This window comes from Sabethes cyaneus, chromosome 2, assembly GCF_943734655.1.
Source record: "Sabethes cyaneus chromosome 2, idSabCyanKW18_F2, whole genome shotgun sequence".
Taxonomy (NCBI): Eukaryota; Metazoa; Arthropoda; class Insecta; order Diptera; family Culicidae; genus Sabethes; species Sabethes cyaneus.
Genome location: NC_071354.1, coordinates 81,327,158 through 81,342,321, shown reverse-complemented (window position 1 = coordinate 81,342,321; position 15,164 = coordinate 81,327,158). Strand labels below are relative to the sequence as shown.

The window sequence follows — 15,164 nt, the reverse complement described above, 5'->3', positions numbered from 1 at the left end:
TTCCTGGTAACTAATAAGCATTAACATAAGCAGCGTATCTGGCATTTTATACTGCACGTTGTTGTATATTAGCTTTTTGACTGCATAGGTGTTGTAAATTGGCATCCAAAATTGTATTCAAATTCTTCGTGTCGGTAATTAGCTGTAAATTAGCATTGTCAGCACTATAAGAAGGTTATCATTAAAATAGCTGTATATTTTGCCAAAATAGCATTTAAGTAGTACTTAAGGCGACTTAAATGCTTATTGGCCTCCATTTGGATAGCGTTGGTGATGCTTATTGGTTACCTGGGATGCTTTCATAGTTACGTAACTACCAAAATGAATCATCTAAGGTTGAACTCCTCAGAAACTTGCAAAACTCGAGATTGTGACAAAGATCATCCGAGATTCATGATTTATGTACAACACAGGTTAATTTGTGGCAATACGAAGTTTGTCGGGTCAGCTAGTAATCAATAAACATAATCTACAATTATTTTTAGCGCATAGAAAAGTGTGTATAAATGCATTAACTTGCAAGACATAACGTGCTCTCGCGTGTTGCATACATTAAATTAATTTATTAATTTCATTGACTCGATACATTTATTGATTCATAGTACACTCGAGGGAATGACTCGGTTTAATGGAATACGTTTGCTCGTGAACCACATTCGAATCGATTTTGCTGAATACTGTGGTGGCTGTGTAAACCGAAATAAGTATACCTAAATATTAATCTTGACGAACTACCGGCATGATTTTAACTCGATCGATCACAAAACAATACAAAACGACGGAAAAGCTATTGTAGTCCCCGCTATTAATATGCTAAAATATATATATAATTTATTAGCAAATTTTGACAAACAATTTTTCATATTCGTAAATACCACGCTTACTTTTGCGTCTCACATCGTGACACGAATTATATACCTAGCAAGTCTTTAAATACAGACCGTGAACACGAAGCTGCAGTGACACGCTACCTGCTACGTAGTGACCTGCCTAGTGAGCAGTAAGCAAATAGTAAATAGTAGTGGAAAACACAAAGAATAAACCACGTCACGCAAATTCCCCATTTTAATCACCAGTAAAGTGGAAAGTATAACTCACCGTACAATTTTAGTAGGGATAAAATGTGAAAAGACCTGTCCAAATGATTGTAGAGAAATTGAGTAATTGTATTTTGACTTTTGTTTTGAAATGTTTGGAAAGGGGTTTGGAAGCTTGACCTCTTCTCATTTTTAATCATTGGTTATTTGAGTATATTAGAAGAATACCAGAAAAAAGGAATATTTAGTGTTACCGTTTGATTCTACATCCTCATCTACTACCTAACTTGTCTTTTCTTTTCTTATCTTTTCTCGCATTTTTATTTAGTTTGTTTCAAGTTATAGAAATTTTCGTTATTTGTTCGTTTACTGGCGCAATTTGTCTTAAAATGTTTAATTTTAATTGATTTATTTGACTGTGCCGTCTCAGTCAAACATAATATGGAAAAGTTTTGTATGGAGCGTTTGTAGAGCTAGTTTTTATGTACAATATTACCTAACAAAGTTGGACGGACCCATATACAGAAACACTTTTGCGCATTCCGGGGGTGTATGAAAATTCCCAGCAAACATTTTCGTACGTATATCAAAGTAACAAATTTGATTTATGTACCGATATATATCTAGAAAAATCGCATTCGATGCACGAAACCAGCATATGCGTACTGTTTTGGAGGCGATATACGTATTGCAAGTTATATGAAAATAATTCACATTCATAAGTATTTGTATACGATAAAATCCGACTCAACATGATTAGTTCCATAATGCTATACAATTCTGTGATGAAAATCGTATGTGAATCAGTTACTATCATTTTGTACGAATAAATGTAAACTAGGGTGCGCTTTATTAAGCCTTATGTACGATTTCGAGTTTGTTTAGCGATATTTAAGATGATTTTCACACATTATTATACGATTTGTGGTTTGCTGGGTATAATCTCTTTCCAATACTAGAAACTCTTCATGTATTCATCAGTTTCGCTGCTCCAATTTTAACTCTTGTAATGATTTGTTTATTAGAAATGTGCAACATAGTTGTAGTTTCAACTCCCCTAGGAGTTTCCTCCTACTGTGTTACCTGACTCATAACGCATATACGTTATATACGGGGAAGGGTCTCGTAATTCACAAACTTTGTGGTTTTTCGTTCAATTGATCATAAATTCGATAGAGCATACAAATATCAACTATATAACATAAGAAATTAGATGTTTACTCCAAAAATAAAAGCATGAGAGATTTTGGAATTTCGGAAATAGGGGTTCGTTAAGAGTCAGGTAACACAGTAGCGAATCCTGTTGACTGCTTACTCCATTATCCACTCTTGCGCTCATACTATACGAACTTGGAACGGTCAGCAGAGCTATGCCGGACACTTCTTCATTTGCATTCTCCATTTCAAACTCAATTGCAAGGCTTTATTGTTTGTTTCCAGATATCCAAGCAGCCGAAAAGAAACAGCGTTAAAAGTAAAGCTAAACAACTACTCCTTTATAGTTTATATTTATAGGTTCATTCGATGCTTCATTCGGGTTCATGCGGCAAACGATCGCTGATGCCGCTGGACGATCGCTTCGGTGCGCCTGATCCTCTGGCTGGAAACCGTTGGTTGGTTAGTATTGCGCGGTCGTCCGGTCGGATCGCATGCGACAACTGAGACGTAACGGTTTGTCGTGTTCGGATGGAAGCATTCTCGTACGCGAAGGCTCGGGAAGTCGAAATTGTCTATTGATTCGTGGGAAAATTTGTTGATAGAGCGCGTGAATTGTAGCAATTGTTGTAGTGCTTCCGCATCGGGATTACCGAAGTGTATTTTCGTTCTATCGTCCTAACATCGAACTACCGTCGAAGGGGAAGCTTGCAGCAGGGGCATCTGATGGGACGCGCATGCGCGCGTTTACCAAATTGTCAGTGAACGCGGTTGTGTTATTGTTGCATGGTCCTGTGAATGTGGAGTGTTCGTTTTTAGCCAATTACCCAGTAAAAATCAATTCTTATCAGCTGATACGTTCCGAAATCATAAAAGTATTGTGCAAAGTGTTTTGGTTTATTTTTGGTACAACGGTGGCGAAAATAGGACCAGCTAGCATCAGCTATATTGCACGTTACGGAATCAGTTTGTAAGATAAAAAGGTAAACAAAGCGTATGCGGATGATTCATCGCAAAGATTGGCTACCAAAGGAAGCCGAAGGCTTTTATGAATGAAAGGAGTTTTGCGACGACAGCGACGCCAGGATTCTGTTTCCATTTGCTTTCCCCTCAGCTATAGTTCATCGCCGTTTCACCGCCTTTATCCTGTGGATATGATTGTGCCGGTAGTGATAGTTGCAGTAATTCATATACAGTAAATTGGAAAGAAGCATTGTGAGAGTGAAGTTTTAGTGCAATTAGTGTCTTAGAATAACAGCTGATCGAAAGTTTTAAGGAAGCCAATCTTCTCCCCGGTACGCGCAATCCGGTACTACTGGGAGCGGCGAAAAGTGTGGAGCCATTTCTGCCTCGCGGCAATAAGCAGCAAGGTGAAATCGGCGGCTTCGAAGAGCCGGTTTTCGAGTGATATAAGAAGTGCTGTTTAAAGGCTCATTTCGAGCTCAGTGCATGCATAAGCGAATAATATGCTTGCGATGGCCTGTGTTGCGAAATGTGGGCGATTCATACTTCTGCGGCGAAGGGATATCTTCGTGCTGCTGTCTTTCGGTGGGTTGCTGATGAGTTATTCTGGCGTGTCCGGCAAACCGCTCGAAAATCGGCACAAGTCCTGGGACTTCGATGACAGTGTGGTATGTAAATTATTCGACCTTTTATCTGGTGATTTAAATCATGGACTTCATAAAAGCAGACTGAAATAGCCTGAAATATGGAAAATGTTCAACTGAATCAAATACTGTTTTTTTAAATAACCGGAATCTTTAATTTTGAAGTAAAAGGCTTAGTAATTGTTACTTTCTACCATCTACCGACGATTTACAACGTCGAATCCTAAAATTGTTAAATTATCATCTTGTGTTTCTTGTGAGAGTTGCGTGTCCGCGCGCGTTATTATCACTTCAGGATAACATTTGATTATGAAATAATTTTCAGCACAGATATTCAGGGGAACTTCGATATAACGTACATTTCGATTTTCAAAATGTACGTTATATCGGAGCATACAATAAGAACAAAAAATATAGTTCATATTACTGTATTTTGTTATTGTCTGACTACGTTTAGTATTCAATAAAAATAAGATAATCCAACTAGAATGACCAAGCAACCTTTCTCGCGTTTTTTCTTGTATACTGTATACTGTTTTGACAACGAATAGAATATGAAAAAATACAGGGGAATTTCGATATAACGAGGGTTATTACGTACCCTCGATACAACGTCACTTGATATAAGTGTATTTTTAAGTGTTGCAAATCTCTTCAGAAACTGTATTTAAAGTTTCATTCACTATGCTTAGCTTAGCTGCATCCTTACAAAGATTAAAGGAAGGAATTGTGTTGTTAGTAGGGTAGGTTTCGTTGGATCAGGATTCACCTTGATAAGTGATGTGATCGTTGTTAATTTATTATTTTAGAATTAGTAGAATTTTAGGCATGTATTACTCGGTAGAATAGACCGACGAAAAACTCCTATTTAAAGATTTAAAGATATACGAAAAATAAAATGATATACCCGCAATCAAAATTTTGTTGAGTCTTCATGTCGATTGATATATTATTTCTGTTAATAGCAAATTGAACTCCATCCGGCCGACCGTAAATAGCGCATTCTTTTGAGTGCAAAGTACGTAAACTAGACTTTTTCGAACCGATAAGCATTAATCGTTTACTTATTTGTACTGTTTACTGCACAACAAAAACCCGATTTTAAACGGAAAAGAGTATTATCCCGTAGAGAACTAATTTTCAAATCACATAGCCCCTAGAAAAACTCAAAATCTTAATAACTCTCCCGTCTAACTCTTTATACCTATAATGAAAATTATCCTTTCTAATACGCGACATATCCTTCAATTACAAACGCACGATCACTTCAGCAACCCGACCGATACAAGAAAAAATTCGCTGTAAACAAAAATAAAATTTTCAATACCGTGGACCCCCGTTCGTTTGACCGTTTTTAATCTGAACGCTTTTTAATTTGAACCCCGCTGGTTTGTACGATTAAAAATGGTTCAAATGTCATTCTCAACATGGCATCATTTCCCTTCGCAGACAATGCACATAAACACGATTTGTTTGTACTGATCTAGCGTGTTTAATTCTAGTTTAATCAGTTTCACATTTCGTTTCCCAACGATTACGATAGAAATCCGATCGGAGAATAACATATTCGCTGCTTGCAACTACCAACTAAACGAGACTAAATCAAACCACCAAAACAATAATAAAGAGCAGGGCGGCCAGTTCATACAAGTTTCAGTATATTTAGGGTTGCTAGTCGTTCAAATTAAAAACGAACCCCGTTGCATGAGGAATCGTTCAAACGAACGGGGGTCCACTTTAGTCTTGCAAATGTATTGTCTGTTATCGATTTATTCTGATACACGCCTCGAAACTATGGGACCATCCATATACCACGTGGACAGCTTAGAGGGGGCGGTGGGGGGTATGGAGGTGTCCTCGCTTTCCGAAGGGGGGGGGGGGGAGGCAGTATAAAAAAATGGTCACGTGGACAAGTGATTTGTACAAATAATAGAAATTTTACTTGTGCCTGTTGCATAAACGATACGAAACGATATCAGCATAAACCATTGATCATAAAATAAATAAAAATTGCGTGGTATCTGAGTGGCCCCAATGCAACGTGTAACGTATACGCACAGCATCATCTATTTATCGCTATCAAACTCTTTATTCATCTTGATCACTATTAAATTAATATTCTTGGAAATATCCCAATGCTCAACAGATGACAATCCTCAGTTAATCATAACATCATGTTTATGTATGGCAGTCATATGAATATGAATATATGGTACTACCACCTGCCTTAGCAGAACATCCGTTCATAGCAATGAGCCTATCATGTCAAAAAGAGTTGAACATATTCAACGATTGGTCATGCTTCCCACCTCTTGTATGAAGGGCCAAAAGGGAATTGGTCGATAAACAACATCACTTACACGTACCAGGAATTTAGAGAATCTCCTTCCAAGGGCTAAGTCGCCTGAGTCAATCGTTGAATAAACCGTCTTAATGCAGAATGACTCCAGCAGGTGGGGAGAAGAGCCCGCTCATTATCCACGATGTGTTGTTAATCGGGCCAAGATTAACCCTAGAAAGTTGACTGTTTCACTCTCCCTAGGCCCACCGCTTCAAACAAGTGCTCTGATGGTCCCTCCCACTTCCCGATTCTAGTTTATTAATGAAATGTGGTGTATATGAGTAAAAATAGAACAATCTCACCAACTGCCCTTGGAATGGAATAGAGTTGCGTCCTTTTGGTTTCCATAAGTGCTTCTAATAATTAATTTAATTTTTTCTTCTGGTATCCAATGTCCATGTGCAGTATTAACACTCGTATTGGCCAAAGTTTTCACTATATAGCAGGAGCTGCTTCATAAGCTAAAACGATAAAAATAATTAAAATAATTTATTTTATGCTTACCTATTAACAAGGTCGTGTGGCTCCGTTGTCTGCCCAAAACCTCGATTTTCAGATCAGGCAGCCGGGAACCACCCAGTATCGCACCTCCTAGCTTGGCTACTCAATACAGCATTACCGGGTATGGCCACGTGGAGGCGCTAGGTAGTGGCGTGGGAAAGCTAGAGCTATATTGGACGCTCCTCATTTGCCTTCCCCATCATGTTTATGTATGGCAGTCATGTCCAAAAACTGTCAAGTAAAAAAAACATTTTATTTCATTTGATATGAATTTGGCATCATAGGGCTTGAAAATAAAAAACCCGATTTAATCCACCTAGTGGTGAAAGGAACCTTTGTTATACGGTCTTACTTGCTATTTGAGATACAAATCGACACGTTTTCGGAACATAATTCATCTATTGGTCAACGTTGCGTAATGCGTTGGTTTACATAAAATTTTTGAAAATTGAGTAAGTTTACAAATTTTGAATAAAATAGGAACACTTTTAAATTTTGATAGATCCTTTTTTCATGAAATTGCTGAGTAAGGATAAGTACGTTGTTATTAATTTGAGTAAGTGCAAATAAACGTAAGTGTAAGTTGTAAGAGGAAATCTTATTCTTTAACATATACATTGCCTAGTAAAGGTCTAGTTTATAGGTTTTTGAACTATGCATAATTTCCTGTAATGCCATTCTATTTGATTCACATCAATAGAGTTTTCTAGAATAATTTTCATCAATTTTTATTAATCTTCGGTTACTCACGCTGTTGTATTATGTACAACACGTGTAGGTTTTTCAACGCCATATTGTTATAAAGTTACAAATCGTTGTTTAACTAACGTATATTCTTCAATAAACTTATTCTGAGAAAAATGTCATAATTATTCAATGCATTAATAATTTAAATTGCTGGGAAAATAGATCAGCGTAAACCGCCATCACAGAAACGAAGCAATCAGCAAGCGAGGTGTACCGCAATTGACCCCAAGTGGAATTTTCTCTCGTTTCTCCATATAGAAAAATGGTGTCTGTATGCAGCAAAACTACCCAATGTAAAATGTTTAAGTCGAGTAATTCGTAGTCAAAATTGGGGTATTTCTTATAATCAAAGTTCTACAGTTCCTAAACAAGCAAATATAGAGGTATACTATATTCAGCAAAGTTGTGTATTTTTATCATTTGTACAACTTTGTAATACATGAAAAAGTCATACTACAATTACAAAAAGAGCAAAAATATAAAACCTGATTTTACAAATTCATATACAATAAATAAGATTTTTCTATCTTAGCTGCAGAGATGGAAGGTTACTGTCTTTAGCAAAATTTCTTGTAATAATATGCTCTATAACTTTGCTGAACACATCAATGTGTTATATTGACACTGAAGAAAAATAAATTTTTTTATTCACTTTTAGGGGGATTAATCAAAATATAGATTCCACCAGACGATAGAGCTTTTAATTTCAAGAAACTATTCTAAAGGTTCGATAAACCTAAAACCAAGTTTTCCCAGTCAAAACTCTAGTACGCACGTTTTCTTTGGTTTGAGGCTATTGTGCGCGCGAGTAACTGTGTTACAAAAGTTGGCGCGAGTGTTCGAGGGTTAATATCTTTTGACCGGTAAAACCAATTCTTATGAAATTTTGCATAGATATTCGTAGTGTCAAAACCTCTCGTTTGATATTAAAATAATTGAAATTAGGTAAATTATCTTGGTTAAAATCATTATAAATTTTTGTTAAATTTGGTGTGGTGTATACGGTTGCTCATAACTTTCAAATTAAACGTCCAATCAAAAAATCATTCAATAGTGATCTATTAGGATATATTATCTTTCAAATGAGACTAATAGCGCATAAATCGGTTTGGCCATCTCTAAGAAACAGGCGATAATTATTACCTTGTCAAAACAGGTTTTTTAAGCATAACTTTTAAACTACTTGTTTGTTTTCAATTAAAAATTCCTGAATAATTTAGCTTTAATAAGAGCTTTCATTTGATACTAAGATCGCTGAAATCGGTCATGTAGTTCTAGAGAAACCCGTGTCACGTATTTTTCACATTTTTGCTTATAACTTTTAAACGAAACGTCGTGTCACGAAGCAACTCAATAGTGATCTACTAGACAATAATACCTTTCAAACAAAAGTAATAGCGAACGATTCGGTTCAGCCATCTCTGAGAAACAGGCGATAGAAAAAATCATTACATACATACACACACACACACACACACACACACACACACACACACACACACACACACACACACACACACACACAGACATTGCTCAAATCGACGAACCCTATCGATTGGTATATGTGACTTGGCCCTCCGGGCCTCGGATCAATTTCGTGTTTTTCGACCAATTTTTAAACCTTTGTTATAGTATAACAAAGGTAAAAAAATGAAAACTCTTCTTCCATCACTTATATTTTCCAATTGGAATCTCTTGGCGCATGCTACAAATGCTTCAAAGAGAAAACGAATGAACACCAGCACTTACACGCTCCACTAATGATACAAGGTATGAAAAATTCAGGGGCATATACATGGTGTGATCGTTTGATGCTATCTTTTTCCAAGGGGTTTCCAACAGCTATGATTACTACGCACCTTTGAAAAAAGTTACTTTTGATTACTTTATTGATTACCCCTGATTACTAGTAATCAATCTCTTGTGATTACTATAAATTAACCATGATTACTTAAGATTATCATTGATTATTGTACTGATTATAATTGATTACCTAATTGAATCGTAAATGATTACAAAAGTAATCTCTGATTACTACGCACTTATACGCCTTACTGGAAACCCCTTGTCTTTTTCTCATGCAGTAGTGAAGAGCAGGTTCTTGCAAAACGGTTTCCTGCTGACAACTAGGAGCGCACCAGGGGGCTGATATGACGTCACATTTTCGTTGCTCACATGAAAAAGGCGGCAAACGCAAAGCGATTTCACAAAACGAATTTAACTAACCATTTTCACAACTTCTTTTGTTTCGCATCAATTTCGCCTGCCTGGCATTAGCCATGTGACGCTAAAACCTTGGCTAAAATCAAACTAAAACTAACAAAATTTAACAATTTACACATCCGACTCGGTTGTCAGCTTGAGCCCATCTATGAAGCTGTCAGCTTGGGCCCGCTCTATGTTGGCTACGTTTTTTTGTACAGGTTGGTATTGGAAGTGTCATTCCCGTGGAGCGCACTCACTTTCAAATGGCGAACATGTAATAAAATAAAGTGTAGGATGAAACAACTTCAAATAATCAGTGATTCGTATTCAAGAGCATTTAGGATAGAAGATAAGCTAGATAAGATTATAAAATAAAGGGTATTAGTGATGGACAGAAGACATTTATTTAAGAGATATTAATGTTATCTTATTGAGCGTATTTCGCAATTACGCAATGAAATGAAATGATACTTATCCCTCGTTGCATCATAGCATTTTTCGCCGGTATGTCAAACTGTCTCCTGTATGAGAACAGAAATATAAATGAATCTTCTGCTATTTCCAGTGATTTATCTGCACGTTCTTCACTTCTCGCCGGAAAAACACTTAATTTTCTTCACTAGCCACAGTAACTAACACTCTACTTCGGTAAAAAACTAGCCAAAACACCTTCAAAAGCACACAACTCTGATGAATAGGTAGGTCATCTTTCAGTGTTTCGAAAACAATCTGTATTTAAAGTTTCCTTCACTATGATTTAAATACCCTATTAATCTTACAGTGGTCTTCTAGAGCCTCGGTGAAGGTTCCTGAGTTGCTATCAGGGCATTTCACAGCATGGTGGTGTCGAGTTGCAAAAACGCGACCATTCCCAAGTAACATTTTTGTTGTATAATAGCTTATTAAACTGTTGTACAGCTGATTCACATGGAACAACCCAAGTAACCAGTAAGCACTAAACACTAGTCCTTGGACAACATTGTATAAGCATACAGAACTATGATTAAAAGCATATTTTGCTTTATATACTTCTGTAGAACTCACATAATGCTAAAAAGGCGAAATAGCGGGTTGTTAAAATGCTACGCCACAAGCATCCAATAAGCATTATCAGTGTTTGTTTGAGGCTTAAACGAAATGTCATTTTGTCTACATTATCGACGTATCGAAAAAGTATCGATGGCATATCGTTTGCTTGTTGTGGTAAATAAAAATAGATTCGGTCGGGATTTAAAAATCTAAAAAAGCAAGCGATTTTTTTGCTGCATCTCAAGGGGAGCAGGATAAACAGAACCATTTTTGGAAATGCTGAATAATCTTACCACCTAAAGACAGGGCTCGAACCGGGAGTTAGTTATGCAACCTCATTCGTTTCCTTGCACCTTTGCTATCTAAACCATAGCGGATGTGATTGAGTGAGGTAAAATTAGTCGTATTTAAATCTTGGTGATATTCCCTCTCATATCATAGCTACTTGTTCTGCATTACCAATAGGCTAGAAAAAGACGGCAATCGTCAGATGGAAGAGAACACAAATTGTGGCCGCAGAATAGCAAAATAAGAAGTCAAGTACAAGCCGTTTATCAACACTTACGGCTCATTTTAATGCAATTGACTAAATGCATTATATTGTTACTTTCAGGCATTCAATTTATCCTCTCAAACGCGCGATAATCTGTGAATTTTGCCTACTACGAATAAAAACTGAGCAAAAGTGAAACGAGAATGTTTTATACCCATTTATTGTCGTTCATGAGCATGGGCTACCTGGATTTTCATTTATCCCAAGGAATACACGATCATGATTTGTCTATTTTTAAATTTTCGTAACATGAATTTATCCTCTCTTTGTGTGAGAGGATAAAGCTGTATCAGCCGTGTTTCAGAGACGAAAATGCACAGGTTACTATTGAATTTACCAAACAACCAGCCAACAAGAGAGTGAAATAAAACAACCGAGCTTATGTATTTGAGTATAACCATGGTTTCCTGTTATATACCTATTATTGCATTAGATTTTCGCGCCAAGTCTACCTGCGATATTTATTTATCATGCCTTCAGTGAGAGAGGATAAATGTTTTTCACCGAAAAAGGAAACGAAATATTATCAACTCTCTTTCTTTAGCGGAAAAAAGTTTTTCTTCCGCTTTATACGAACAGATATCTACAAAATCTAGTTGTCATGTGAGAAGAATAGGTGAGCGAAATACGTTTATCCTACATATGAGTGAAAATTTTAATCCCTGGTTACTTTATATGCGCATATATTGCTTTCTTTGATGCTGATTTACGTTAATGCTTCTATGCATCAACAATGTTAATATACGTTTTATAAGCATTGAGATTGCTAATATACAAAAGTGTGGCACTTGGGATGCAGAATTATTTCCAATATACGGTTTTAGATTAATGCTTATGGTTACTTGGGAAGTGCTTGATAAGCTATTGTACAACAAAAATGTTACTTGGGTTGGCTATTAAGTAAAAAATGCGCAATTTTTCAAAAGGTATATCTTTAGAGAAGTTTATTATTGAAATACTGCGCATTTTATTACACCATTAGTCTGACTGTGAATCTACCTATTAGGGTAATACAAACTTTTTTTTTAAATGCAGCCAAAACATTTTTTTTGTCAGCAAAGTTGTAGAACACACCAAAACTAGCAAGTTTGCTAAATAAAGCAACTATCTATCTCTTACTGTTTGCGAAATAAATTTATTTCTTTAAAAAGAGTATACACACTGATAATAAAACTTGGTTTATAGTACGAAAACGAGCGTTTGCTTTACGAATTCTTTCGTAGTTTTCTACCACGAAGTAGATTCGTAAAGTCAGTCCTGAATGTTTTGTACATACAGTGGTACCCCGATTTTGTCACTCCTCGATTTTGTCACGTTTTTGATCCGAAAAGAACTGTGTTCAACAAGTTGATTATCGTGGAGTTTCCACAAAAGTTGTTTCTTATCTCCACAACTATAATAGCTAGAAGGTTACACACTTTGGCAAAGTTCTTTATAATAATCTTCTTAAAAATTTTGTAGAACATTGTTTTGCTCTATCTCTTACTGCATGAAAAATAAATTTTCTATCTTACTTCTAGGGGGGTTAATCAAAGAATCGTTCATACCATAAGAAAAAGCTTTTTACGCTGTGAAATTTCTCTGAACATAGTTAACCAGTATAATGAACCATTTCGGCGCAATTAATAAACGCGTGTTTTCATACCTTTGGGACCTGTGCTGTGAAAATGTGACAAATGTCCACAGAGAGAAGCAAGTGCGAAATGTCCTAAAAGTGATCAGAATGTAGTTCGTTCTAAGTTATCTGCAAAAAAAATTAAAATTAAAAAAATACCCGATTTTGTCACTTTCCCGGTGGGCAATAAGCCTACGAATGTTTTAAAATGGTATGAAATTATTTTTATCAGCTACGAATATAGTTTTACGAATGTTTTTTCAAACAAAATACGAAATTATATTCTCAGTGTACAGGAAAAAAACACGAAAAAGGCTGATGTAAGTTGGATTACATAATCATTATTTATTAAACGTAGTCAAGTAGTAACCAAATAAAGAAATAAGAGCTATGTTTTTGAGTTCTTTTTGTGTGCTGCGATATAACATACAACTTGAAAATCGTTATATGTACGTTATGTCGAAGTTCCCTGTATACAAATAAACAAACACTAATAATCGATAACCGTTTTGCCTTTCTACTATATAAATATATAGTATAAAGGTATAGAAATCACTTGGAAAACCGAAAATGGAAAGAAGGTCCTGCGGGCCGAATGTTATATACCATTCGACTCAGTTTCGAAAACTGAGCATTTTCTGTGTGTGTGTATGTATGTGTGTGTGTGTGTGTGTGTGTGTGTGTGTGTGTGTGTGTGTGTGTGTGTGTGTGTGTGTGTGTGTGTGTGTGTGTGTGTGTGTGTGTGTGTGTGTGTGTGTGTGTGTGTGTGTGTGTGTGTGTGTGTGTGTGTGTGTGTGTGTGTGTGTGTGTGTGTGTGTGTGTGTGTGTGTGTGTGTGTGTGTGTGTGTGTGTGTGTGTGTGTGTGTGTGTGTGTGTGTGTGTGTGTGTGTGTGTGTGTGTGTGTGTGTGTGTGTGTGTGTGTGTGTGTGTGTGTGTGTGTGTGTGTGTGTGTGTGTGTGTGTGTGTGTGTGTGTGTGTGTGTGTGTGTGTGTGTGTGTGTGTGTGTGTGTGTGTGTGTGTGTGTGTGTGTGTGTATGTATGTAACGCTTTTAATCTCACTCACTTTTCTCGGAGATGGCTGGACCGATTTTAATGTTCTTAGTGTCAAATGAAAGGTCTAGGTGTCCCATTGGTCGCTATTGAATTTCATTTTGATCGGACTTTTAGTTCAAAAGTTATGTATAAAAATACGAAAAATATGGGACTTCATTATCTCATAGATCCCTTAACCGATTTGAACAAATTTTGATTGCATATGAAAGAGGAGCCTTACAAACCCTTAACTTCCAAATTTCATGATGATTGGACTTGTAGTTTGAAAGTTACATAAAGAAATGTGAAAAAATAGTATTTAAAACATATTTTTGTAACATTTAAGAATTAATTCAATAAAAAACATCACACATTTTATTATTATTTGAAAATTACTGCTGAGATCTATCAAACGAAACCGAGTTATTTAAAATCGGACGGTTCCTTCAAAAGTTATTCAAACTTTAACACTTAAGCACCGTATATTGAACCGTTAAAACGTGTGAAATCAAAACATATCAATCAAATGTTGATTGTATTCAATGTGTGCGATGTATGTATGTATGTATGTATGTATGTATGTATGTATGTATGTACGTGTGTATGTATGTATGTATGTATGTGTATGTGATGACAATTTGCAATGAAATTCAAGAAAAGTGAGAAACATGTCAAAAGTCAGAAGTTTTTGAAGCCTCTTAGTGGAATACGAACTCTGAAATAAAAGAAAAGAAAAAAACTTTTACCGACTAAATTCCACTATTTAATATTTATTCGCGACAGATAAGTAGGGTAACGACCCCAGAATTCGCCCCTTTTATCAGGTTTTTATGCTGTAAAATGAATAAATCGCCATATTATTATAAAATCAGCCCTGAACTCAGAAAAGTATGACTATATATTAATATTCTATCTATTTTGGCTATTCGGAATCACGAAAATTGAAATTTGATAGCAAAAGACCCAATTTTGAGCAGGAACCTCTAGTACCACATTTCGCCCATAGCGATCCAAAATTCGTCCCCCATGTGACCCAAATTTCGCCCACTTGTTATTTATTGCAAATTTCCCAAATAACCTCAATTATTTTATTAGAATTGTTGTTACTATTATTTAACGTTAAGATTATGTCTATTCAGTGGTTAATATGGCAATCAATTTGTATCAGGAATTCGTTAAATGTAAATCTAAATTGAAATAAACTGATCATGATCACCTCCTGATACCTGATTCAGTAAAACTAAAAAACACAGAGAAGGTGGGGTTTTACTAAATGTTTATTTTCATTGCAGTAAAATAAGGCTTTTGACACTCGTCAAAGATATTTAAAATGAATGGTGCT

General features: G+C 36.0%; 1 protein-coding gene across 2 annotated transcripts in view; it reads left to right on the top strand.

Moving 5' to 3' along the window:
- The first annotated feature begins 2,694 nt into the window (after window positions 1-2,694).
- LOC128733409 (matrix metalloproteinase-2) overlaps window positions 2,695-15,164 on the top strand; it is a 690,883-nt gene continuing 678,413 nt past the window's right edge. The window contains exons 1-2 of one of the 2 annotated variants that reach the window (XM_053826977.1): window positions 2,695-3,175; window positions 3,307-3,823. In XM_053826977.1, coding sequence (XP_053682952.1) covers window positions 3,659-3,823 — 165 coding nt within the window. In that variant the 5' untranslated portion in view covers window positions 2,695-3,175; window positions 3,307-3,658. Of the gene's footprint in view, window positions 3,176-3,224; window positions 3,824-15,164 lie in introns of those variants that run through there. The other variant, XM_053826976.1, reaches the window with a different exon arrangement.